Raw genomic sequence first — 27,515 nt, forward strand, 5'->3', positions numbered from 1 at the left:
AAGCAGGCAAATTTTGCAGAGGTTGAAACCTGGAAAAAAAGACAATGGTCCAAGGCTAGTTTCCCATTTTTATAGATTTTTTTAAGCTGATACAAAAGGGGCACCTTTGTGGTTACGAATCAGAGGACACCTCAGAAACAGAGAAACTATAGTTGCTGGGCAATGACCAAGAAATCTCAAAAGAAAGGGAGCCAAGGAAAAAGTAGCACCGTAAATTCTGTGTATAAATTCTACCAAATATCTGGTTAACCCCTGAACTATGTGCAGGACAGACTCCAGCTAAAGATAAAAAACTGAGTTGAGATTTGTGCTGCTGCCCAAGACATAGTTTACAAGTTGAGTCCAATAAAATTATATTCCTGCTAACATAAACAAATAAAAAATCAGTACTCTTCAGAGGAATGTAATGTTTACAATGTTTAGGACTCGATTTAAAAATCACTTAACATCTAAAGGACCAAAGGCAAAACAAATAAACAACATCTCCTAAAACCTGACGTATTCTGTAGAGAAAAGATACAGTGGAGACCAATTCTGAGATTATTCAGATGCTTACTTTACCGGAAAAGAATTTGAAGTAGTTATTATAACTATGTTTAATAAAATAAAGGAAAACATGCTTAGTGAATAAAACGAAGAAAGAAATCTCAATAGAGGAATAGACATTCTGGAACTGAAAGATAAAATATCCAAAATTAAGTCTTTTCTTCCATTTGAAAAATACTTCTATTTCCTTCCTATTTCTGTTCCTTTGTTCTTTCCTCTCTGGAACTGGGTCAACTGAGAATGAAAAGAGACTGATTTACCTTTGGTTCTCCTACAAAGGCACAAATCAAACTCACAGTTATTGATGACAAGTAAGATGGGAATTGGAGAGGAACCTAGTCAAAATTTACCTCTGCTTAGCTGGAGATTCTATTTCAAATGATTTTTATTTGTACAAAAACAAAATGGGGAATTGCTTATTAATAGTATAGGTGGTTAATTTTTGCTCTTTTGGAAGGCTTGGTTTGAGAGATGGGATTTAGGAACATGCGGTAAGAAGGTTTCATGTAGTAAGGTTGTAAAGGTCAGAGCTAACTGAACTTTTCTTTCTGGAATCCTCAATATTTAATACCAGGCTTGATGGCTTCCACATGGTCCAAATTTTTCTTTTAGGAGGTAGAACATATACTCTGAAATACTCCTACAAGGACTCTGGAGGCAGGCTACATACAAACAGGTAATGGTTTTAGGAGAAGAAAAGTGAAATTCAGAGAGAAAGCACCAAACTGTTCTGAAGTGATTCCAACATGGATTACTAAAAGGAAGAATCTAGAAAAGATAACCCAAGTGTACGGTGGGTTTCATGTTGGTGTCTTCCTCCTGAGTTCATCAAGTATTACGCACTGTAAGATACACATAAAAGAGTCGACTTCCCAACCCCAAATTCCTGGTATTTCAAAAGCAGGCCATGATAGGAAAGGGCACAGATTGGTTCCTGCCAAAAACAACAGAACCCAACTCACAAAAGTGACAATAGCTACAATAAGAAAGATTACCGAACAAACCTGAAATGGTCAGTTTTACAAATGGCAGTAATAGTACTTCTGGAAGCAAGGAGTGTGATTATTTCACTCAATTAAAACAAGCAAATAAGATCCAAAATAAGATATGAAAGTCCCCAATGAATGTTCTTAGCAACAGTATAAAGTGTACCAATTAATGTCAGTTTTCAGTATTGAAACGGACCAAAGACCTGAAACTCTATCAGAAATGGAAAAAAAGTAAAGAAGCTGAAAAGCTACAAAACTCCTATTTTTATCATAATTTTTCTACTATAAAGCTGATTACCCCATTGCCTAGTGACAGAAAATTCTAGAAACTTCACAAAATTCCTTTTTAAAATTTATTTTTTGTTATCAAAGAGAATGTCCAGAAACATTTTAAGTACTAAAGAATTTGTTCATGGCATTGTTTTACAAAAGTTCCTAATGAAGAGTGAACATTTTATTTTCTGATGTTATCTTTTACTTATTAATGAGGTGGATGAATTGAACTGATGCAATTACTTAAAAAAAAAATCCAGACAACCTTATAAAGGAAAAATCATCCATTCATATTCTGAATCGTTGACTGGAGTGAATTTGGTGGTTACCACCACCACTGGCTAAGAATCATCTTCCCCACAGGGAGCTGTTCACGTCTTCTCAGTAAGTCACATAGGTCTCTCAGGTATAGGCACCATGTTTGAAGTCTCACATAAAATGTGTCACTTAAATTATATAATGTGGCAGTGTTTGTTTCATGGGGACATATTTAAAGAAGGGGCAAAGTAGAAAATAATCCATTTGCATGTTGTATGTGAGTACATTATTGTACTGTGCATGGGCTTGAGGACATTATACCCTTGGTAAAGAGAAATTCCACCAATGAAACATCTGAGAGTTCCCAGTTGCTCTTGGTGCCGAGGGTATCTATCATTTAACAATGGGAAAAGGTCTGGGCCTTCTTCATCTACTGGTTGGCTGAAATTATTCCAGCTGAGTTTTATCGTCCATCTCTTAATACCTAAGCTTTACTTTTCAGCCTCAGGATACGTGGGGTACTTGACTGTTTCTATCTTCTCTCGGACTTTGTAGGAGGGATATAGTCCTGTTTTTCCCAGTTTTCTGTTGACACCTTTAGAATAACCATCCCAGTGATTTCCAGCCACACCAATGATATCTCCAGGTTCCATGGGGATTTCATCTTCAGTTCGAGGTTGGTGAGGATAAATAGCAATCTGGTTGTGGGCGTTTTGGCCTCCAAAATAGTAGATGTCATCTAAAGAGTGGAAGTTTGCAGAAGCATCAGGATGCAGTGTTTGCATGATTTCGTAAGCAACTCGACAGACCTTGGAAAACATGGAAAAAACATTTATTAGTACAGTGTATAAAAGCACTTCACAGCAATCTGAAAGCCCTTGGCCACTGATGAGTACCAGGACTGAGAGGACTGAGAAGAAGTGGCTTATAACCAAAAGTTTTCAGTTCATCTGCTGTCAGTTAATGGTATAGGTATAGCCATTCTTCATCTCAGTGCACATACATATATATGAAGAAAGAGAGAGAGAGAGAGAGAGAGATTATAATTAAGGTGAGGGACATTGTAATATTTAAAAATATGAATAAGTTAATTGTAATAAATATTTATTAAGAGCTATACAGGCATCCAGGCTAAACACTGATGACATAAAAATGAGTAAGAGTTTGTGCCTTGATGAATTTAAAGTTAGGGTTAGGACTGCAGATACTTAATACAAATGATGTTGATTCAATCACATATTCTTTTCTGATAATTTAGAACTTGGTCTCAGAACTGTTCTCAACAGAGACCCATATAATTACTGAAAATCAACTAGCCTTGGCAAGTGAGTTAAAATATACCTTCCATTTCTGTTAAAGAGTTTTCTTTAACTTACAATAATTTTTTTTCATATCAGTGTATATTAGTTATATAGGGAGGGTTCAGTATGACATTCACATATGTGCTTACAGTGTATCTTCATTAGATTAACCCCTACATCATTCTCCCCAGTCGTCTACCCCTTTCTTAAAACAATTTCATCAGGTTTCATTGTTCTATTTTCATACATGTACACAAAGTTACAAAGTACATTGACCATATTTGCCCTCCTTCGCCCTCTCCATTTTCCCTCCCTCCTCCCACTGGAACCCACTCTTGGACAGGGCCTGTTTTACTTTCATGTCCTTTACTTTTCTAAGTGTATATTGATTGTTCAAGAGGTTTTCTCCTTGGTATTTCACTTATAGATTAACCCTCCCCATTACTTATACTTACTCTTTATCACCCGGCTCCCCTATTTTCTAAAGAGTTTTAAGTGTGCTGTGCAAACAGTAGTATGAGTGGATTGTCACAGCTGGGCTAGCTTTTTGGGAAGACATATTTACCCAACCAATGTAGTTTTAAGGCTACTTTAAAAAATTCTTCTATCCAAAGAATATCTTCTCGGCCTACTGAATGGCAGGTGAAATCTCACAATCTGAACTTCATTCCTTGAGCTTAAATAAACTTGTTTATAAAGCTAACCAACTACATCTCCACGGGAGGATAACATTTTAAGCAATTAATGAACAGATTCAGTATAAAGTAAGTGGGTTCCAGAACCTTTTCTAAAGAATAGGTGATAACAGAAGACAGACTGTCATTTTGCCCAGAAAATTCTTCCTTTTTACATTCTGAGTCGAGAATTTAGATTAAATTTTCTTAAATCTCCAGTTGTGTTCATCATAGTTAATGAAATTTCATTGTTCTTATACCGATACTTTTGCAGTTATTTAAACTGACACTATTACTAATAATTATTAATCTGCTTAATGGAGCAATTTAGGATTACTCAGCAGTCTTTTAAAACTTGGCGTTCATGGAGACCAAAAACTGAATAAAGATACGTACTCTCTCTCTCCGCAGTTCCAGGGATTAAATCCAGGGCCCCATTTATGCTAGGCAATCACTATATCATGGAACTGCACCCCTAGTCCAAGACACTCATTCTTAACTGTTATGATCAAATGAAACCTGATTAGGCTAGACATCACCTCAACTTCCTAGAGAATCTGAATTTCAGGAACTTGAGGGGTAATTCTCAAATACTCTATGTAATTTGCAAATGAAATTAAGGTTAGACAGTATTTTTAATTTTGCAGGTAAGAACTAAAGATTAAGCAGCTCACCCAAGTTCTCGTACTAAATTTCAACTAGACACAACAATGAAAACTTTGCTTGCAAGTTTACTTCTCCAACAAACTAAGTTTATCTTGGGAATGTCACAATACACTTCAGTCTACACTGGTAGACTACTGAGACTATAATAAAATGAGGATTAAAAAGATTTGGAACCTTTTAACTTCAAATTCAGCCAGAGGCCCATGCAGAGCAAGCAAAATTAAGTGGGAACTCTGGAAAGAAAGAAACACAATACAGTCATGTGCCATACAATGACATTTCAGTCAATGACAGACAGAATATATAATGACGGTCCCATAAGATTATCACCTAGAGATGTTGTAGCCATCTTAGGTCATGTAATTATACTCTATTATATTCCCAAAACAACAAATTGCCTAACAACACATTTTTCAGAATATACCCTCATTGTTAAGTGACACACAACTGCAATGAAAACAATGAAGCTCCAATCATGTAAACTACAATAACATGATACAGGCTAAGTATCACAATGTCAGGGCCTTGTGTTTGCTAATCAAGTATTCTACTACTTGAGCCATACCTCCAGCCCTTTTTTGCTTTTAGGTTATTTTCAGATGGGGACTTGCTTTTTATCCAAGGTTGGCCTTGGAACTCAATCCTCCTACCTATGCTTTCCACATATTGGGATAAAGTAGGCATTTACTACCATGTCCACCTTATTTGTTGAGATGGGTCTTCCTAACTTCCTCCCATCATCAGGGCTGACCTCCAACTCCAATCCTCCTCTCATCTCTACCTCTCAAGTAGCTGAGATTACAGGAAAGAGTCACTGTGCCTGGCTTAGGCTAATATTTACTAAGCTTTTGCTGTCAGATACTGTTTTTGGGGTAATATCTAATGTAATCCTATCAGCACTCCCATAAGAGTCTATCATTATGCTCCTTTCACACGTATTAAAGGGAAGATAAAGCATTTATCTTCCTCAGATACTCTATTAATATGTGATAGATTCAGATTTGAATCCAGTCAGTCAGCATATACTTGAAATTGCTAAACATACTTTCCCTTGCAAATCTTGCTCTCCATGTTCATACTGTAACCAAAAGATATAACGCAGGCCAAGGACAGTCTTGGGCAAACCTGAGAGTCTTCTTTTCAGGGTTCTTCCTTCCCTCTTCAGTCCTTCTTACACAGCAATGCAGGACTTTGTATTACTCTTAAGATAAACACAATCTTTACTTTAGCAATGTATCCTGATGTGGTTTCTCCTCTCTACTCTTCAATGTCTTACTCTTAAAAAACAGTATTGCTCTTTGTTCTATACCCTAGGACCTGCTTTCTTTTGGTGACAATCTGAATAATTACTTTATGTTTTGGTATCAATAGCTATTAATGTATTAGCCTTGGGGTATATACACATGCTTTTTTTTAAACCAAAGAAACAACTAATGGTAAAACTTCAGACACTGAAGTGGGCCAGTATAAGAGATTCTGGGCAAATGTAGATTGTAGGCCCTTTCAATCATACCAGTCCTACACAGGCATGGCTCTTTATATTTCTTAAAATAATGGCCATAATAATAGCAGCTGATCTTAACGAGCACAGATTACATTCCAGATATGTTCTAATAGTATGCCCTTCCCCAACTCATTTCACTCTCACAAAAAACCTGTGAGTTATTTTTACAGATGAGAAAACTAAGCATCAGAAAGATTACGTAAATTTCCAAAAAACTCAAAAGGAACTAGGGAATGACAGAGCCACAATTAGAATTCTTTCTGGTTCTAGAGTATGTGCTCAAGCACACATGAAACTGCCTTTGGGTAAAGTGCCTGGAACACTGGATGACACATAGTAGGTACTCAATAAATATCTGTGGAATGAATATTGCTCCAGTAATGGGGATGCAAGTCCATGGGTGATATTTAATCCTGAAGGTCCACATACAAAATTCTGAATAAGTAATGGCTATTTGTGTCAACCATGGATCAATTCACTGCAAAGGCTAGAAAGATTAATATAGAGCTGATGTTTGCATTTAATCACCCTAGGCTTCTTCTGTGGACTTTACAAATTCAAATCATGTAGCAGGTAAATGAAGGCTTGCAGCTGCTGCCAATACTCAAGTTTGGTACTTACCAGGTTGCATGATTGAGAGGTGCATAGTCTATGGTTTACAAACATGCAACACAGCTACATGTAATATATTTTATTTTATTCTGTGTTGACATGACACTGTATCATTTTTATATATCACTAAGTGTATGGTAATAGCTAATAGCAAAAATCCTGTCAAAGGCTAAAACACAGACATGACTATTAAAAAAAACCAATTCATCCCTTAGGAATGAACAGTCAGCTGAGTTTGCATGAGCCTCCAAAGCTTTCTCAGAGCAGACGGGACCTTGTTTTTGTCAAAATAGACAGGGTGGGAGGTTTTCCTTTTGGTGGAAGTTGACAGTGTGTCCTTACCTCACTGGGTCATGCTGGGAGATCTGTGCACTTTCCCTATAAACTACTTAGTTTGGCTAAGAAATGAAAGAATAACCAAGCCTCTGCTATACTGCAGAAATGCCAAAATTAATGCAATAAAGGCTGTACACAGTGCAGCATTCAACATCACAAACTAGGGCTCATGTTCTAGGAAGTAGGCACAGGGTTCACACCTTGGGCTTTTATCCTGTGCTTTCTCCATGGTACTTTCAACTGTTATTTACTAGTGTTTCATGAGCTACATTTTGATGAAAATTCCTATCCAGAACCATCCATCTAAATAAAAGTTAATGTAGTTCTCAGTTTTGCCCTCTAGGCCATCCAAAATCTGATTCAAAGTATAATGAGGCCAGTTGCGATGTGTGTGGATTTGGAATTAGATAGTGTCATGAGAGTGCTATAGTAAATGCCAAAAAGGGAGGTGTCCCAGGGGAACAACAGTAATTTTGTCCTATGGTGATTTTTAGTGACTGGAACTACTGAGCAACGTTGAATGCTCATTATGTGATGTAAACTTTAATAATGTTAAAGTCTTTAGAATAAGCATTATAATTGTTTTGATAAATCAGAATTCTAAAATTTGGTTGTACCATTTGATAAACAATATTTTCAAGAACTTTTTTTGATATCTCACCTATCTAAAACTGAGCTGCCAATTACTCTTATTTCTCTAATTATAATTTCTTTGATTCAGATTTAAGATGGTTTCATCAAATACGAAAATAAGTGACAAAACAGGTGCTTTAGGCAGAGACATTTTCCGGTAACATGCAAGATTACTGTATTTAGTAGAATAGTTTAGAATGTGATCGAATAGCTTTCAAATTTCACTTGATGCTCTTGGAAAATGCTAATATTGCCTGTAATTTTCATATTAAATCTTGAGGACAGTTCTTTTCAACTTATGAAGTTTTGGGGCTAAAACTTGGCTTTGACAAACAGCTTTGATGAAAGGATTCAGAAAACTTAGAAAAATTAGAGTAGAACTATATTGTTGGGTTTTCATTTAAGGAGAAATAACTCCCAGACCTCGCTTATGGATATAAAATCAAGATCAGAAGTTCTGAGATTGAGGGGGGATGGATCTAAAACCTTATGAGAAATCTGGATTAAGATGCCATGATACAGGTTGGGGAAGTAGCTCAGTGGTAGACAGCTTGCCTAGTGCATGCAAGGCCCTGGGTTCAATCTACAGCACCACAAAGCAAAACAAAGAAGATACCATGACATGTGCTTGCATTTTTTTCAAACATCAAGTCTTTCATTTTTCTTATTCTTTTTACATTTTAGTATTGTCTGAAATAGCTCATGGTCAACAGATCAATTATTTTTCATCGCTATATAGTATAAAATTCCTTAGGCTGGAAGAGTGGCTCAAGTGGGTAGAGCACCTGCCTTGCAAGCATGAGGCCCTGAGTTCAAACCCCAGCGCTGCCAAAAAAAAAAAAAAAATTTTTTTTCTCAAAGGATAGCTTCTATAGGAGATAGAAAATGTACATAAGTAAAATGACTTAAGGATGGTCAAAGCATTGTAAAGAATATATTAAACTTCATCTTTTAGAATATGAGGTTATCATTAAGGAAAGTTGAGAGTCCATGTTTTTTTTTAGATTGAAATTTGGTTCATGGTGTTTTATCTTTTGTCACTTTCCTGAATGTAAAATAGCTTTAGTTTTTCGTATGCCTATGGCACACACAGGAAAAGTCCGAAGATTAATTTCAGACACATATGCAAGTTTACTTGCATTAGTCATAGAAAATGTTATTACTTATCACTCACTATTTGATAATGAACTTTTGTTTCTGACAAGTTGCTTTATATGGCAATGTTATTGTTCAGCAAGCTAAATAAAATGAAGCTTAGGTGGTGCACTGGCAAAGGGAGATTAATATGCTGAATATTACTGTTTTTCTTTCTTTTTTGACAGTACTGGGGTTTGAACTTAGGACCTCTTACTTACAAAGCAGGCACTCTACCACTTGAGTCACTCTGCCAGTTCATTTTTGTGTTGGGTATTTTAAAGATAGGGTTTCATGAACAATTTGCCTGGACTGGCTCTGAACTGTGATCCTCCTGGTCTTTGCCTCCCAAGTAGCTAGGATTATAGGTGTGAGCCACACGGCCCTGGCTTGGTTACTTTTCTTTATGAAGAATTTTATATGGTCCCTATGACTGGATGGGCCTTAAGCATTATTCCTCATCACAAACAAAGGTAATGGATTCCTTTACTAGCATGTTTCATGCTCTTTCTAAAATGTGAGAGCATAAAATCTAAAATGGAGCCATGTAAAGAAGAACTGATAAAATTAATACGTACAGTCTAACAGGCAAAGATCCCTATGACTATTCTTATATATATGTAATAAGAACAGCTGCTATGTTTAATATATTGCTAAATACTACCCTTGTTGCTTTATATGTAATAACTTCAGTTCTTACAAAAACTATGCAGCAGGCACTATTGTAATTATTACCATTTTTAGTGGAAAAAAATACAAAACACTAACAATAGAGATAGGCTAAGTAATCTATTTAATTTGTTCAAAGCCACATAGTCACTAAGTAGTCAGAGATTGACTTAAATCCAGATCGTTGCCTACAGAGCCCATGTGTCTCATTTTTATTCTCTGCCCAGTAATGTTAATGGTGTGGCATTTTGATCCCATCAGTGACTTTTCCTCATGTCCTGCTGGTGATGATAACGAGCCATTTCTGGGGCATTTTTCAAGCAATTTCAATTTTGGCTACATGTACCTGTTGGTCATGTAGATATATAGCTGGATTCTTAAAAACAGTTGGGAGAGATCAAGTAAATATACACCCCTAACCTCCTGCTAGCAAAAAGGAAAAGGAGCTCCTCAAAGACAGAATCTTTATCCCAATTAGGGAGAAACAGCAACAATAGATGCCTTCATGGGAAACTGAAGGCCAAGGAAATGTTCCCTTTTGATTAGGATTGCTGCTATGTGTCTCCTATTTTGTGGAGCTGTCTTTGGGTAGTAAGTTGTACTCTTATTCCGCATTGAAAAATCTTGTAGTCTTTGCCTGTATCTTTCTAAAAATCACATCAAATGCTGGGCATAGTGGTGCACCCCTGAATTCCAGTACTCAGAAGACTGAGGTAGGAGAATTGCAAATATAAAGCTAGCTTGGGTTATATAGTGAGACCTTGACCAAAAAAATCCTATCACCATCCCATTACGATACTGTGCATTGTCGTATAATAAAAAATTGTCTGCTTCTTTATTCTCTATGAAATCCTTCCCCCACGGTAATGATGTTGCTTTTCTCTTTCACGTTTTCTTTTCTATGCTTCTTTTTCAGCATCTACACATACACTTATTTTACCTGACTTAAACTTTTTGGTAATTATTTTCTAGTTGTTTCATGTGAGTACTTTGACTCTGAATGAAGACTATATTTTCAATCACCTTTGAAATCCTCTTGGCACCTATTCTAACTTTGAGCACAAACAATCAACACCTGATTAAGTGAACTAACCAATAACATGTGCATAAATGAGAAAGAAAAAAATTCACAATAAATATTGTTACACTTATATTCCACAGGGCATAGAAGGCTGATTAGGCACCTCATAAAAATATATCTAATCTACAACCTATAATTACAGGCAACAATTAAACTAAAGAAATCATTGTGCTATTGTATGGCTTAAATTTAATATACAGGTCCTAGCTTAGCACAAATATGATAGGACTGGAAAAGGAATTTCGTTACTCTCCTTTTCTATAAAGCAATCAAAGGAGGCAAAACACTGGGCATTTAAGTTTCTCAGTATCAGGGCACTGATTTGTTGAAATGGATGGTTTCTGGTTATAGATTGACTACATGCAAAATCAGAAAAGTATTAAGTAAGTTAGTTTACTTGCTGTTTCTGTTAAATGTCGTGAACAAGCTAAGTGCTTTAACTGACTCCAATAACTGGCTTCAGTGGAGATGTATTCAACCACTGCTTGCACACAACTAAATATTCAATGTGCTCGAATAGTTATTTTAAGAACTCTCTTCATTCTTTCACACAAAAAATACCTGAGTCATGCTAACATTAAAAATACACAGACACACAAATAATAATTTTCCTGATATGACCAAAAGTATTTTTTAAATGAAAAAGTAGCCCTACTGCTACTTACCTGGGATGAAAAAGTACACACTAGGAAGTCTGCCTGGGAGAGAAAATGTATATCCAGAATCACACCCCGAAGTGAATTTTCTGTGTATCGATTGTGTAGTCCAGCTGACCAGGAGATAGAGTTATCACTAATAAATTCATAATTGGGGTATCTGAAAAAAGAAGTAAATTTGTATAGGGTTACTGAAATCACAGTATCCCATTGGGAAGGAGACTACTCCTTTGATCAAGAGCTCCTCTCTTTGTAACAGTAAAGAGTTTTAATTATGCAGTTAATAGAGTAGTTAATAAGGCATCTTTGAATCCATCAGTGGGCCAGAAACCATTGTAGACTATGTTGTAGAATAAATATTATTGGAGGTGGCACACACCTATATCAGGCATGGTGGCACACATCTATAATCCTAGCACCCAGGAAGGCTGAGGCAGGAAGATGGTGAGTTTGAGGCTACCTTGGGCTACACAGTCTCCAAAAATATATTATTGGCATAGCATATAAAACACACACACATCGAAATGTCCTTTATCAATTCATAAAAGAGTGGAAAACTGAACGCTCCTTATTCTCTTTGTAATGAGTGCCCTTTTAAGCGTTTCTTCAAGTTGTTTTCATATATGATAATTGACCTTTTTGTTCAGAATATAAAATTTCTTTATAATTTGTGATAACATAGATTTGAGTAAACTTTATAAATCTCTTTTTCATTCGTATTACAAGTTAATAATATCAGGAAATTAAGAAGTGAATATTTAAAAAAGTTTGTGAGAACTAGCAGTCTATTCTTTCATTGTTTTTGAAGAACCAATAATGATAATGGAAAGGCTATTCTAATGCATTTATGAAACCAAATTTTTTGTAAATGCCCACCAAATAATATGTTGGTATCTCTTACTTGAGATAGGATATGTGTTTAAAAATGTTAAGATAGGTTGTCTTTAAAAAGTCTACCACAGGTTCAAATGATTCCACTCTGAATTAGAGGTTTAACTGTACTGTAGCATAGAATGGAATCATTGTCTTAGTGCATGAGGTATATCTTCAGAGTTAGGCTGCAAACCTTGATCAATTACATGAAAAGGAGATAATAATTACATATACCTTAGATAATTTGTAAGATGTAGTACATTAAGGAACATAAAGTGTTCAGTAAATATTAGTTGTGATGATTAAACAGTGCTCCCCAAACATCCACTTAATTGTATTCCTTACTTTAGATGTCTGCTCAATATCACCTCATCAGAAAGGATGACCAGAAATCTCTATACCTTTTACCTGCTTAATTTTTCTTCATGATTCTTCTTGTCATTTGACATCTATTTATGGTTTGTTCATTTTCTACATTCATTCCCAGCCTCCATCATCCTTAACTAGAATATAAACTCTACAAAGAGAGGCATTTCATCTGCTGTTTGCTGTATTATTATTCTCAGAGAATCAGGAATATAAAAGAGGATTAATGAGTATTTCCTGAAAGAATAACAGTCTATTTAGAAACTCTAAAAACATTAGGAGTCAGTTTACATGTCTGTCTTCCAAACAATAGTCTCTAAAATTTAGGATCTTGCTTTTTTTTTTTTTTAACATCATACTACCTAGTAGTATGCACAATGCTGTGTGAATAAATATGTGGACAAGTCTGGGACTTTATCCTAATCCACTAACATGTATTTCAGATTTTTTATCATTTCAGGGCTACCAAGGAGCTTCAATGTTCAAATCTATTTGGCCTTACTGTTTTTGACATTTTGCCCTCCTCAACTCAGAATCATGGAGATGAAGAAAATGTCACATTTGTTCTAAAAAGAAAACAACTTGAAACACTTTTAGTATGATGCCTATGAAGCTATATACCAGGCATTGAGCAGAAAATTTGAAAATGCTGGAGGGTGGAAGAGAAGTGAAGTGACAAAACCACTTCAGGTTTTATCTTTGAGCATGGTTGGGTACTCAGTGAAACAAAGAGGAAATTTCTGAGAAGTGACACTACCATTCCTGGGCTTTCTTAATACCCAATTAAAGGGCCCCTCTGGAACAAAGCATAAAGGGTACTGAAGTTTCTCAGGATTTTTCCTATATAGCTTCATGAAGGATACTGAGAGTGGATAAAACAAACAAAAACAAAAGCAAATAATGGGAGAAGGAGATTTTTGCGTGTCCAATAAAGAGTGTGGAACTTTGTGCACAAATATACTTATTGTCTTTTGCTCTCAAGTCTGTCTGTAGTGGAATTCTTCTATCTTGAGGCTCTGAGATTGGTAATGATTTTTTTCTGTCTCTACCTTGTAAAATCTTATTTTTATATCATTCATTAAAGGACTAGCTTTCAGTTATAAACCAGTATCAAACTTTATTCCTGAGCTCCTTCTCCAGACTGAGGGAGAACCAAACACTTTACAAAAACTTTTAAACATTTTTTTCCTTGCCTCTATTCATTTCAATGTATCTAATGTTAGGAAGGGCTCATCTAGCATTTTTGACAAAGAACAAACTAAATATGTAAATACTTTGGGAACTATTTTGTTTGCTTTTTTTAGACAGGGTTGCTCATGATGTAGGTCAGACTGGCCTTTTACTCTCAATACTCCTGCCCCTGCCTCCCAAGTGCTGGGATTATAGACATGTACCACCACACCCCAGCTATCTGGGAGACTTTATTTTGTTTGTTTAATTAATTAATTAATTAATTTTTGAGGTATTGGGGTTTGAACTCAGGGCCTCCTGCTTGCTAGGCAGGCACTCCACCATTTGAGCAGCACTCCTAGTCCTTTTTTGCTTTTAGTTATTTTCTGGATAGAGTCTTATAGGGCTGACCTTGGACCTCTAGCCTCCTATCTACATGACCCAAGTAGTTGGTAGTACAGCTGTGTATCACCATACCCAGCCCTATGGGTGATCATTAAGGGTTTATTTATCTTCGCGCTTCACCTTTCCCCCTAATAACCACTATCATAGAAAACAATGTTGGTCAGGCAAGTTTAGTAGTTCTTATTTCTTTGACTGTCAACAATTCTATGATTTAAACACTAATAGTGAATTACTTAACACAGATATTAATCAGTACATTAACAATGGCTGCTACAGTCACTGGGATACTGGTGCTAAGACCTCAGGCATGAATTCAGTCTTAATCTAGAGCAACGTGAGGTATAATACCAAGCAGCAAAGGATCAAGTATACATCTTCACATAGAAGCCATATATATAAAGCTAATCCTGACTCCTTTTTCAAAGGATAAGCTACCCAGAAAATGGCTTCTCCTCCTACTGTGTGAAGTTCCATGCATCATTTAATTCTTCACCTCTTCCCCTTCTTGAAAAAGGAAAGTCTTAACAATGATTACTTTGGACAAAGTATGACTACTCCAAGACTGATTCATGATTTTGGTCTCCTAAAACAATAACAGAAGTTTTATAATTTGCTTAGGAATCAAAACCAATTGTGAGGTTTAAGGTACAGTTAATTCAAAGTGGAAAAACATTAAGAAAAAAATGAAGGACAGAAACAGCATTCAAATTCCTAAGAATATCAGAAATGACTTAGAAAATTAAAATGAACTGGCCTATAAGGATTGCTTCATATAAAAATGTCATGCTGTGGTATTGGGTCAATGCTATAAAATGTTTATGTCCTTTCATCTAAACAGTTCAAAGTCCAGTTTGAGGAGATAATGTAGATATTTTAGGCATACTTAGTATCATTATTTATAATAGCAAAAAAAAAAAAAAGGAAATAACCTAACTGTCCAATAGTGGGAGAACACTTGGTCAAGTAAGCTATAGCAGATCCATACAGTGGATAGACAGTCATTAAAAAAGATTTTGATACTTCTCTCAGACACAAATAAAAAAATGAAAGCAAAGGGATAGAAAAAGATATTCCATGCAAGTGGAATCTTAAAGAAAGAGGCAATACATATACTTACATCAGACAAAATAAACTTTAAGTCAAAAACTGTAAAACAAAGAAGAAAAACCCTGATATATAATGGTAAAGGGGTCAATTCTTAAGGATTATAACAATATCAGAGCACCTAAATACACAAAGTAAAATAGATCAGGAGGGAGAAACATTCAAATACAATAATATCAGGAATCCACTGCTGAATTCTAGCAAATACTTAAGGAACTAATTACAATCTTTTCAAATTTGTCCCAAAAACTGAAGAGGAAAGAATATTTCCAAAGTTTTGCTTATTTGTTTATTTTGTAGTACTGAGGTTTGAACTAAGGATTTTGTGCTTGTTAGGCAAGTGCTCTACCACTTGAGCCACATCCCCAGGCCTTTTGCTTTTAGTTGTTTTTTGGATATGGTCTCACATTTTGCTCAGGGTTAGTCTTGGACCTCTATTCTCATCACTATGTCTCCCATGTAGCTGGGACCACAGGCATACACCACCACATCCAGCTTATTGGTTGAGTTGGGGTCTTGCTAACTTTTCTCCTGATATCCATGTCCTAAGTAACTAGGATTACAGGTGTGTACCACCATATCTGGCCATGTTTTTTTTTTTGAGACAGGATCTTGCAATGTAACACAAGCTGGTCTTGAACTCAGGATCCTCCTGCCTTAGTCTCTTAATGCTGGAATCACAGGTGTGTGCCACCATGCCCAGCAATATTTTGAAATATTCTATGAGGCTACATTACCCTGATACCAAAGCCAGAGAAGGATATTATAAGAAAAGAAAATTATAGACAAATATTCCTGATGAACACAGATGCAAAAATCTTCCACAAAGTAATAGCAAACCAAATTCAACAGCACATTAAAAAGATTATTCAACATGATTTACCACCTAGGATTTATCCTAGGGATGCAAGATGGTTCAACATATATAAATCAATAAATGTGATATACCATAATAAGAATGAAGATAAAAAAATTGAAGAAACCACAATTGATAAGGAAAAAGCATTTAACAAAATTCAGTATCTGTTCATCATAAAAAAACTTTCAAAAATATAGAAGGAATATATCTCAAAACAATAAATGTGATATGATAAGCCCACAGATCACATCATATTCAACAGTAAGAAGATGAAAGCTTTTCCTTTAAGATTAAGAACAAGAAAAGAGGCTGAGACAGGAGGATTCTGAGTTTGAGGCCAGCTGGGGCTATATTGAGAGACCCGTCTCATCAATCAATCAATCAATCAATCAAAGAACAAGGATATCCATTCTTGCCAATAGTTAGGTAAGAAAAAGAAATAAAAGGCATCTATATAGGAAAGGAAGAAGTAAGTTGTTTCTGTTTGCTGATGACATGATCTTATATATAGAAAACCCTAAAAACTACACTAAAGTGTTATAAATGATAAAATTCAGTAAATCTGCAGGTTACAAAGTCAAAATATAAAAATCAGTAACATTTCTATACACTAAGAGCAAACTATCTGAAAAGAAATTAAGAAAGTAATCCCATTTATAATAGTGTCCAATAAAATAAGAAACTTAAGAGTCAATTTAACCAAGGAGGTGGAAGATGTAACCGAAAACTGTAAAAGCATTGATAAAAGAAATCAAAGCAAATAAATGGAAAGTTAGCCATATTAATGGATTGCAATTAATATTGTGAAAAAGTTCATACCACTTAAAGTGATATACAGATTAAGCACAATTTCAATCAAAATTCCAATGTTATTTTTCACAAAAATAGAAACAACCTAAATTTGTATAGAACCAAACTAGACCTCAAATAACTAAAGCAATCTTGAACCCCTGCCCCTCCCCCCCAATGAAGCTGGAGGAATCAGACTCCCTGGTTTCAAAATAACTTATAAAGCAGCATAGTTATACCATAAATACACACAAACTGATCAGTAGAACAGGAAAGAAAACCCAGAAATAAACCAAACTGTAATGTCTTTTGATTTTTGCCAACAGTGCCCAGAATAAAAGACAGAAAGAACAGTTTGTCTAATAAATGGCATTGAGAAAACTGGATACCCACATGCAGAAGAATGAAAATGGACCTTTACTTCACAACACATACAGAAAACAATTCAAAATGGCTCAAAGACTTAAACATAAGATCAGAAATTATAAAACTACTAGAACAAAACATAAGTAGAAAAGTCCCACAAAATCAATCTAGGCAATGATTTCTTAGATAGGACTCCAAAACCACAGGAGCAAAAGCAAAAATAGACAAATAGGATTATATAAGCGTAAAATGCTTCTGTACAACAAAGAAGGTGAAAACGGTTGATGTACTTTTACAAGAATGAATACAGAATTTTTAAACCTGTTGAAATCACCATGAGACAAGGACTAAGGTAGAAAGGAAGAAAACAGAAAGGAATGAAACAATTTGGGTTGTAATACATATATACATGGAAATGTCACAATGAAACACTCTGTATAGCTATCTTAAACAAATGTCTTTTTTTTTTTTTCAAAAACATAGAACAGGAATACAAAACAGGTCCTATCTCAGGGATTGGTACCAGTAGGCGGGGGAAGATATAAAGAAAAGGGTATAAGAGGGTGAATGTAGTGGAAATATTATGTACTCAGGTATGAAAATGGAAAAATGAGACATGTTGAAGCTATTCCAGGAATGGGGGAAGGGAGATAAAGGAGAATGATGGAGAGGGAGAATTCAACTATAATATGTTATAAGAACTTTTGTAAATGCCACAACGTACCCCCAGTACAACAACAACAACAATGATAAAAGAAAACAATTAAAAAGAGTGAAGAGACAACTCAGAGACTGGGAAAAATATTTGCAAACCATACATATGATATGGGGCTATTCTCCAAAATATATAAGGAACTCAAACACTCAAAAGTAAGAAAACAAATAACCTAATTAAAAATAGGGGAGGGATCTGAACAGACATTTCTGAAAAGAAGAGGTATAAATGCCCAACAAGTGTATGAACAAATGCTCAGTATCTCTAATCATTAGGAAAATGCAAATTAAAACCATGAGCTATCACCTCAAACCTGCTAGAATGGCTCAAAATATCACATTGTGCCCCATAAACATACACAATTATTTATTAATCCTAAATAAATAACTTTCAAAGTGACCTGAGAAAATGGACCAAATGCTTTATTAAGTAAAAAGAGTTCAAATTATGTAGCATATAACCAACTATTAAAAATGTGATGACATACATGACTATAAGGAACAGTTGTTGCCCCTGAATAATGGGATTATAGGTAATATTTTTTCCGTGTTTGTGTATTTATCAAATTCTACATTTTCTAGTGAACATAAATTATTTTAACAATCAAAAAAAAAGCTTGTGATACATTCAAGAATAAGTGAAAGAGTAGAAAAAAGTAGGTAGTATCCTTTTCTGAAACCAAGCTACAAATTTGATCTGGTATTTTAAAATGATGGAACAAAGTAGAACTATTTCTACTTTGCTTCTAACATATCTGAATATTAATTTGAAAAGCTTGATGAAAATTTTTTGTGTTTTGTTCCCAAATGTTTATTTAATTCCTAAGTCTTACATTACTTCTTTGGGGGGGAGGGTGTGCACGGGCGTGTGTTGTGTGTGTGTGTGTGTGTGTGCTTGAGAACTTGGAAAATATCTGTATCATAGGCCTTATTCTAAATTTGTTTCTTTTTTCCATTCCATTTGTGACAGAAAAAAATGGACAAAGTAGTCCATTAAATAGCCAAGTAAATGATTTCAGTATTTACCAGATATGTGTTAGAGCTAGGTATTAGGTCCAAAGTATACAGTAGGCCCTTGGTATCTGCAATTATGTGGTTCCAAGGAGACCACTACTGCAAATGCTTAGGATGCATAGAGTTTAGTACTCTAAAATCACTAATATTTACTTACACTGTATGTATAATAGGTCTGAGCATCCATGACTTGAGACCTACATGCAATAGGGTATATTTCTGTCACAAAAATCACTGTTGTACATATTAATACCACTCACCAAAAATTAGACCTTATTTTATGCTCTATCTCAAATACTGTGAATGCTTAATTCATTTTTCCTACATAATACCACCCACCTTTTGCTAAAAACATGCTGCCTTTCAACAAATCTAAAATTTCCACTTTACTATTTCAATTATGCACATTATCTGTCCTTTTTGGCTTGGAAGGATTATTATAACTTTTATCTTACTTTTGGGACACCATTTGCTTTTTGGAATGCATGTTATCACAAAATTAAGGGCAGGAAAACATTCAGCATATCACACGATTTAAACACAACTGACTATAACATGGAATTGACTGTGAGCTTCTCCACAGAGCTGTGAAATACATGTGGGAATTAAAAATTTTGCTTTTGAAGTTTCTTTTGATATTTATTTATTATTTTTTGACCATTTTTTAAATCAAAACTGTGTGTAATAAATTTTCAAATAAGATGAACTTACTGTATACAATCTAGTAAGGGAGACAGAAGTAAACAAGTGCTACCACAGAGGAATGTGTAAAAGAAGAAGACAACCCAGTCAAAAGTTTAGGGATGATTACTGGAGGAGATGTATCTGAGCAGAGAGCTAAAATTACAATTTTCTCCTTCCTTGCTTCCTACTTTTGCGTATATTCAATTCAATACTTACGTATTTATTAAATTTTGCAATGAAGTAGATATCTTCCTCAGCTGAAAGACAAGTGGTGAGGCAAAGTATCCGCTTAGCAGTAAACATAGCTGTAAGAATGACTTTAGTATTTTAATTTATTGATAGGTTCGCCCAGATCCTATGATAAGAAATTTCCAATTCTGATTATTGTTTTGTCTATGCATTCTCTTATACCTCATGTGAATCCTATTGTAGCATTACTTACATTGTAGTATAATTGTCTTTTCTCTCATTATGTTGGAAAAGAGCTGGGAGTACTTTGCTTATGATGGAACCCTCAGCATCTAGCAGAGTGCGTGAAATATAGGCAGGCTCAAAAAATGGTGGTTACTGTTCAATTCAAACTAGTAGATTGCATTTCTCCTCTTATAAAATCTATCTTTTCATTCTTTACTTTTAACTTCTAAATTTCATAAAATTTTGTAAGACACAAGCACTTTATATATACATGTGTTACTGAAGATACTGAGATCAAAAGGGCAAGCTTCTGGTGTGTTTTATTGCTAGCAGTTTTGTATAGTTGGTTGATGTTGTTATGGACTAAATATTTATATCCCTCCCCACAAAGCTGTTTAATCCCTAACTCTGTGTGATAGTATTTGTTCTTTGGGAGGTAATTAGGGTTAGATAAATTCATGAAGCTGGGACCCTTATGATGGGATTAGTGTTCTTACAAGAAGACAGACATCAGAGAGTTTGTTATCTCTTTCTGGCACATACCAAGAAGATGGTGGTTGCTTATAAGCCAAGGAAAAATGTTTCAGAACTAGCACCTTGATCTTGGACTTCCCACCTCCAGAACAGTGACAGATAAATATCTGTAATTTAAGCTGCTCAGTTTATGATATTTTGTATGGTAACTTTAATAGACTAACAGATTTTGCTACCAAAAAGTAGGGTAATGATATTTAATGATGACCACTGGTGATGCTGTACAAGTCAGTGGTCTACTTCATACTGGATTTCTTATTGCATGGCATCAGATATGGCTAATAAAGTATGCTTTGGTTAGATTAATAATTATACAAATATGCAGTTATCTGAATTAAAAAGCCCTCAATAATTAGCAATATTATAACAAGAATAATAGGTCATGAGAATTAAGAATTCTTTTTAACTAAAAGAGAGTCCCACTCTGGAACCACTGTTTGGACTAACTTACTTTGCTTTTGCCTCCTTTAATAAAGAAGGGTCGTCGGTGGCCAAATATACTCTTTTCTTATCCACTTGCATTCTGCGAGCAAGAAGCTGGAAATGTTCTTCAACGTGTACCATGTACTCCTCAATGGGATGGAAGGCTGCTTCTGTTCCCACTTTGTCTGTGCGTCTGACATGGACTCTGGGAGAGAAATTGAGATTCTGCTGAAAATGTACTGATCCACTGGAACTTTGGGATTACTCAATTTATACCCCTAGTTATGGTGGCATTATGGGCATTTTAAACCAATTTTTCTTTCATTTTCACCATTAGAAAAAAACAGAATATTAAAAAAACCTCACATGTATTTTAACATATTTGCATGTTTAAGCAATACACAGGGAATAAGAAAATAAAGCTTTTGAAGAATGCTTTCTTATAGCGAAAGTAATTGGCATACTAGGAATAAATGGAAAGTAGGCAGCAAAGTACCCACCAACTGTCCAGAAAGAAAGGATTTAAGTTTCAAGGTTTTGAGACCAAAATGATACCAGCAATCACAGTTGTTATTACAGAACATTAAAGATACTATTTGCAATGTTCTGATGCCAAGATTTTTTTTCTTTACTGTATCCTGTAGATTTATTATAATGGCTAGCCTGTAGAATTTCAAGTTGTCCAAGGAAAATACTACATGGATCTTTCCTACAGTACAGTTAAGGCAGGCAAACCTTTAAAAGATTTTTTATAATTTTATGTTCTTTTGCTATGTTTATAATGAATTTCCTTTCTCTTTCACTCTATCAAATGAAAGCAGATAAAGATCTCATCTGTCCTATTTAAGGAAAGCCCTAAAATTGTAAATTAGGGGGACACAGATTTAGATTGTCTTGCATTGAACTGACTTTCACAATCTTCTTCTTCCATCTTAATTATTCCAAAGTGATTTTAATGGAAATAAGAACAACAGAGGTTGCTTTCACAATTTAGATTCCTTAAATCTGCCTCCCATCCCCAATTACTAAACCATTATTCATATGTGGAAAAAGGAAAATGATAGATTTGCTTCCTTTTCCATCTCACAGGCCTTAGGTCAAGCCAAAGACCAGGTCTGCATTACTTATATGGAGTGAAGATTTGATTTCACTGGAGTTATACTGCCCTATTAGTGACTATTCTTTCCTTTGCATTTCAGATCATAGTCCAGATGTGGATATGATCACAGGAAAACCTATTCTGTCATCTTTCCTTTCCCACATTCTTCTTAATCACTGCTTCTCTTGGGAAATTGGAATTGTTCAGCATGCTCTATAGAAGTGGGACCAGAAGGAATGGTTCTACTGAATTTCAAAAAGAAGTTTCATGAGATGAACACTATTTAATAATACTCTGATTTCACCACATACTTTCTTTAGCTCTAATATTTAGAACAGGGATCAGTAACTTCTCTACACATAAGGATTAAGACACAAAGAAAGATGTGGAGCGGGAAATATGAAAATAAAAACAAAGGAGATATATAATAATAGAAGAAAAAGTCAAAGGAAGAGGAGCATTTGATATAGTAGAAGAGCACATAAGCAATTTTCTCAGCTGTTATGAGTGAACAAAGGAAGAAATCTCTCTGTGCTCTTCAGTGAAATCTGGAACCTCTGTTCTTTGGTGGGACTATAAAAATTAAACTATGTATTGTAAAGTTCACAGTACAAGGTGTACATATATAACCCTGTTATTATATATCACTGTTTGAGGAAAAAAAAATCAGATTCTTACCCAATAACTGGATGTTTGAAGCCAAGCTTCTTAGTGGCCTCTTCTATTTCCTTTTCCAGCCAAGGTTGTGGGCGTATCAAGTATTTGACAAACTGAGACACCCACCACACTGCAGGATCACCATGGACTCTTAAGAGTCGATCAGCGAGGTCTTCTGGTACAGCCAAGGGTAAATAAGGAGGACGAGGATGAAGACTGTCTACAATAGGGAGCTCGACCACTTGAACATTTTTGTCCTTTACTTCACCTGACAGAATATCAAAATATATTATCACTAAACTACATTTCTAATATGTCTACCATGCAACAAGAACTCACTTTTGGTGCTTTCATCCTCATAATGAGGCAGGCCAGTAATAGGAAAAGGGAAAAATCACCATGGGACTCTGGTGCTATGAGATTCCTTTCAGTATTTCATGCTCAGTTCCTTTTCTCAGTCCAATGCCATCCTTTGCAGTTGTAAATGTCTTTTCAATTGTAATGTCTTAGTAGTTATAGAATCCTCTTCAATTGTAAAGCCTTTGCAGTTTCAGGAAGCCTTGGGGAATTCACTCTTGATTACCTTCAGGTAAAAGCCCTCTGCTTAAAACATGAATATTGATCGCACCTCATACAGGCAATTAAAATATGAGAGTTAGCATAAGTGCATGTGTGGAGTGCCCCATGCTGTATGACAAACCTTGCCAATCAAACCTGTCAATTTCCCTGGCCCATCCTGCAAAGACTGCCCAGATTTTTCCTATTGTTTGCCCTTTCAAATTGTAAAGGACCTTTAAAACAAAGATCAGAGCTTCTAAGCCATCTGCCTGGAGCCTTCCTTGTGGTGCCTTCCTCCCACCTTCGATGAACTTTACTATCACTTTCATTACATTTTCTAGTCCTGCCACAATTCTTCTTTCACAGGGAGCAAGAACCTGAAATCTTTTGACCAGTCTTCTGAGACCATCAGCCTGTAACAATAGCAGTTCTAAAGAAGTGTTATAGTTTCACTTTACAGAGGAAGTTAAATAGCTTGCCCAAGGTACCAGAGCAAAAGCAAGAGAACTGAATTTCATGTGCAGTAGGTCTACCTTTCAAGGCCATGGCCTTAAAAAAATTTTTTTTTATCAAGCTGGCATATTATACTTTACATTTCAAGTAAGGATGATATGCAGAACTCAAAAGTATTAATCAGAGAATAGCCATATTGCCAGTAGACATAGCCAGCTACCAAAGTTAAATGTTTTGTTGTTGTTGTTGTTATTATTGTTTTGGAATTAGACTATGAAGTCTCCTTAAAATTCTAGATTGCTATTATAGCAAATGGGTTTTGCATTACCTTCATGACAGCACAGTGACTCTGGGACTGCCTAAAAATTCTAATTATAAGCCAAAAATCCTTATCTTTTGAAGGAAAAAAAACAGGCAATTCTAAAGCCTTTATTTTTTCTTGATGAAAACAGACCTATCATATTCTCAATTATGGCAATAATAGAAACTGTGTTGCTTATTTACCTAGATATTAATTAAAAGCTCAGAGATTAGATGATAAATCTTCACAGATGATCACTTTCAGAATTTATCTTCTATATGTCATTAATGTTACTGATGTTCTACCAAATTTATAATGTAATAGACCAAAAAGTGAAAGCCACGACTCCCAGAGTTTATTTTACATATTAAAAACCACATAGTAATAAATTGAAAACAGAAAGCTAGCAGGCAGAGAGATTTTACTAATGTAAAATGTATCAAGTAATTTTATAATACAGAAAATATTAGCCTGAACATACAAAATAACTCCAGCAAAGATGTTGTCATTGTACATAATGAATGAGAATTACAATCACTGGACCATTAATGAAAGAATACACTTGTACAGAATAAACCTAGAATATATTAAAAATATATTCACCATTTCTGTATGCAAATTATTTTAGAATGATTTGGAATGCAGTCAATAAAACTAACTGCATAATTATCATAAAGTCACCTTAAAGCCAAATGTGGTGAGTACATGCCTGTAATTCCAGCACTTAGGAGGATGAGGCTTTACTATGGGATACATCATGAGACCCTGTCTCAAAAAACAAAAATTAAATAAAACAAAAAAGTCAGCTTAATATAAGAATTAAAAACATCTGGTTAAAATTCTCTTTCTCTAATATGTAAAAATCATTTCAAGATTCTGAGAGAAAAATCCTTGAACTATGACATTTAGTACATGAATAAATGGCAATATAAATTTTTTTGCCATTAGTATTGCAGTTCATCTAGGGTGCCAGTTAAGAAAGAACTGGATACCTTTATCAGATGAAGGAGTATCATTAAGCATGTGAGGGGAAAGAGTGAGCTCCATTTTAAATGCAGCTATAACAGGTTCAAGTAGAAACCACTGGAGTTTATCATCGAAGCAAAGCAAAACAAAAGACACATGGGTTCCAGCACATGAAAAGAGGTACACTTAGTGTTCTAACATTAGGGGTACTTATACCAGGTGAAAAAGCATGGTGGAGAGAGGGTTAAACATCCCTTTAGTTAAGTGCTCCTTTTTCCTAGGTAGCTGGTGAGGCAGGCTAGAAGTAGGAAACATTTGGGGTTCATGTAGGTTGCCCAGGAATGGCCCAGATCACCCTCACTTGGCTGGGAACCACCTATTTCCCTCCCTACTTGTTCATTATTGGGTGGGAAGCTCCTGGATCTGCCCTCCCCATGGGTTCCTGTAGGTTTGAAAAGCACCTGAAAAAGAAAAGCACTGCACTCTCTGCTGCCGGACTCCACCTGCACCCCACCATGCTCTCTTTGTATTTCCTTTCCTAAGTTTTAATAAACCCCATTTATACCCAGGTGTTCTGCTTGGATTCTTCCATGGTGGAACGCAAGAACCAGGGTCTTGTGAAAACACCATTTTGCCACCAACATTTGGCGAGACTAGCCAGGAGACTCATGGTGAGGTCCCCGACTTTAGAGGGTCACTCTCATTCTTTTCACTATTTTTCCTTCTGCCAAGGGAATGGGCTGAACTCTGTCTTCAGGAAAAGTACTAGGTCGGGACCCAGTGTTGTCCGCCCAACAGGTGGGCCTGCCTGTCTACCCAGTGCATGCTCCCCCATGGCTTGGGGCTCACAGGGAATGGGGTAGGCCAGGCAGCCTTAAACTGCAACACGCTTTCCCTTCTTCCTCACTAACCCTTAACCCCCTCCCCTCCCTGTCTTTTCTTTTGGGTATAGTAATTGTGCTGTGGGAGATCATACTGTAATATCTCTAACCACGTAGCTAGGGACAATTAGGAATGCCTCTGGCTGGGTTTCTTGGCACCCCCCCCCCCAGCCCCCGTTTTCTTTCCCTTTCTCTCTCTCAAAGCAGTTTTAGAGGGCAAATGGAGGTGCTACTGCATGGGCTATGGGAGCCACTGGTTGCAGCAGTAGGAGAGGGTTACAAATGCATTGCTCCTCAGCAAGCCGGTGCTCAGTTCTGGCCCCGACCAAAGTTATGGTCCGGATGGCCGCAGCCCTGCTGCGGGCTGCATGGACGACGGTGGCTGGTGCTTCACGGAGCGCCTGGCAATGTGCAGCGCCAGCAGTGGCAGGGTGCAGTGGAGCGGCAGGGCGGGTGCCGGGTAGCACGCTCAGCCTTAGCAATAGTGTGCACAACAAATGCATGCCCCAGGAACCAGCGCCTACAGAGCTGAGTTCCACAGCTGCCTTTTTTTTTTTTTTTTTTTAATTGATGGTGTCACCCCTGGCGGACGCCACGCTGGACCTCAGGCCAGGACCACTCGTTCCTGTGGGTATCCTAGGTACATAGCCTTCTCCCTCTTCCTCCTCTAAACGTTCCCCTTCCCATCGGGCCTGTTTCTTCTGGCCACTTAATCCAAATTCTTGTACATGTTCTCCTAGCTTCCATAGCCTACAGCAGTTGAGGAAACACTCACCCCAAAGGCACACTCCCTGTCCCAAGGCTAACAAGGCCCTCTTTGCCTATTTAGCCAAAGATCTAAATTCCATTCAAAGGTAAAATCTAAATTAACATATAGGCTACAAAGTGTAGCTATGATGTTCATTGTTACTGTCATTAAATGTTAAATGCATTTAAATTCTCTTGAATATGTTTTCTAAAATTAAAAACAGTGCCATTTAATTAAGGATTTGACACTGGTCACCTATAAAGTGTATCTGAAATAAAAAAAATAACTTACTTAAAATTCATTTACTCTAAAGGCAAAATTAAAAGGGGGAATTTATTCTATTAATACGATGTTATTTTTTACACTAAAATATGAGTTTTAAATATATACTTGCGATAAGGAGACCATAATGGCATTAATTAATACTGTCTATCATAATTATCATTCTAAAATGTGATACACAATAAACATTTAAAAACATTGACTTTAACTATTCTCTGCTGATAAAATTAGGCTTCCTTACAGCCAAAAGGTTAAAAGAATGGGTCCTTATGTGTGGATATTTTAAATAGGCAATTTAATTAGAGGTTTTATTCTTAACAATTTATTATTTTTGTTTTAAAATTAATAAAACTTTGTTCTCTATAGCTCAGTGTAGTATGTTAGATTGTAAACATGTTTAAGGTCATTTCCAACTGTAAATCTGTAAATGGCTGGGTTCTACAGGGTTTGGATTCTTGGATTTCTAGGTAATAACAAAGCCCCTTTATGAGGAAGTCCAGGATCTAGTTATAAACATCTGGAG

The 27,515-nt window shown here is 35.8% G+C and overlaps 1 protein-coding gene across 8 annotated transcripts in view; it reads right to left on the reverse strand.

The window, feature by feature from the left end:
* Positions 1-1,874: 1,874 nt before the first annotated feature.
* The window catches only part of Fut8 (fucosyltransferase 8), a 289,757-nt gene continuing 264,116 nt past the window's right edge, over positions 1,875-27,515 (reverse strand). For 7 of the 8 annotated variants that reach the window (XM_074067766.1, XM_074067767.1, XM_074067768.1 and 4 more), the window contains 4 exons: positions 22,825-23,071; positions 21,076-21,252; positions 11,342-11,492; positions 1,875-2,875 (listed from right to left, as the gene is read on the reverse strand). In XM_074067766.1, the coding sequence (XP_073923867.1) occupies positions 2,558-2,875; positions 11,342-11,492; positions 21,076-21,252; positions 22,825-23,071 (893 nt within the window). In that variant the 3' untranslated portion in view covers positions 1,875-2,557. Of the gene's footprint in view, positions 2,876-5,832; positions 5,909-11,341; positions 11,493-21,075; positions 21,253-22,824; positions 23,072-27,515 lie in introns of all 8 variants that reach the window. The other variant, XM_074067771.1, reaches the window with a different exon arrangement.

Source organism: Castor canadensis, chromosome 3 (assembly GCF_047511655.1).
Source record: "Castor canadensis chromosome 3, mCasCan1.hap1v2, whole genome shotgun sequence".
In the NCBI taxonomy this organism is placed as follows: domain Eukaryota; kingdom Metazoa; phylum Chordata; class Mammalia; order Rodentia; family Castoridae; genus Castor; species Castor canadensis.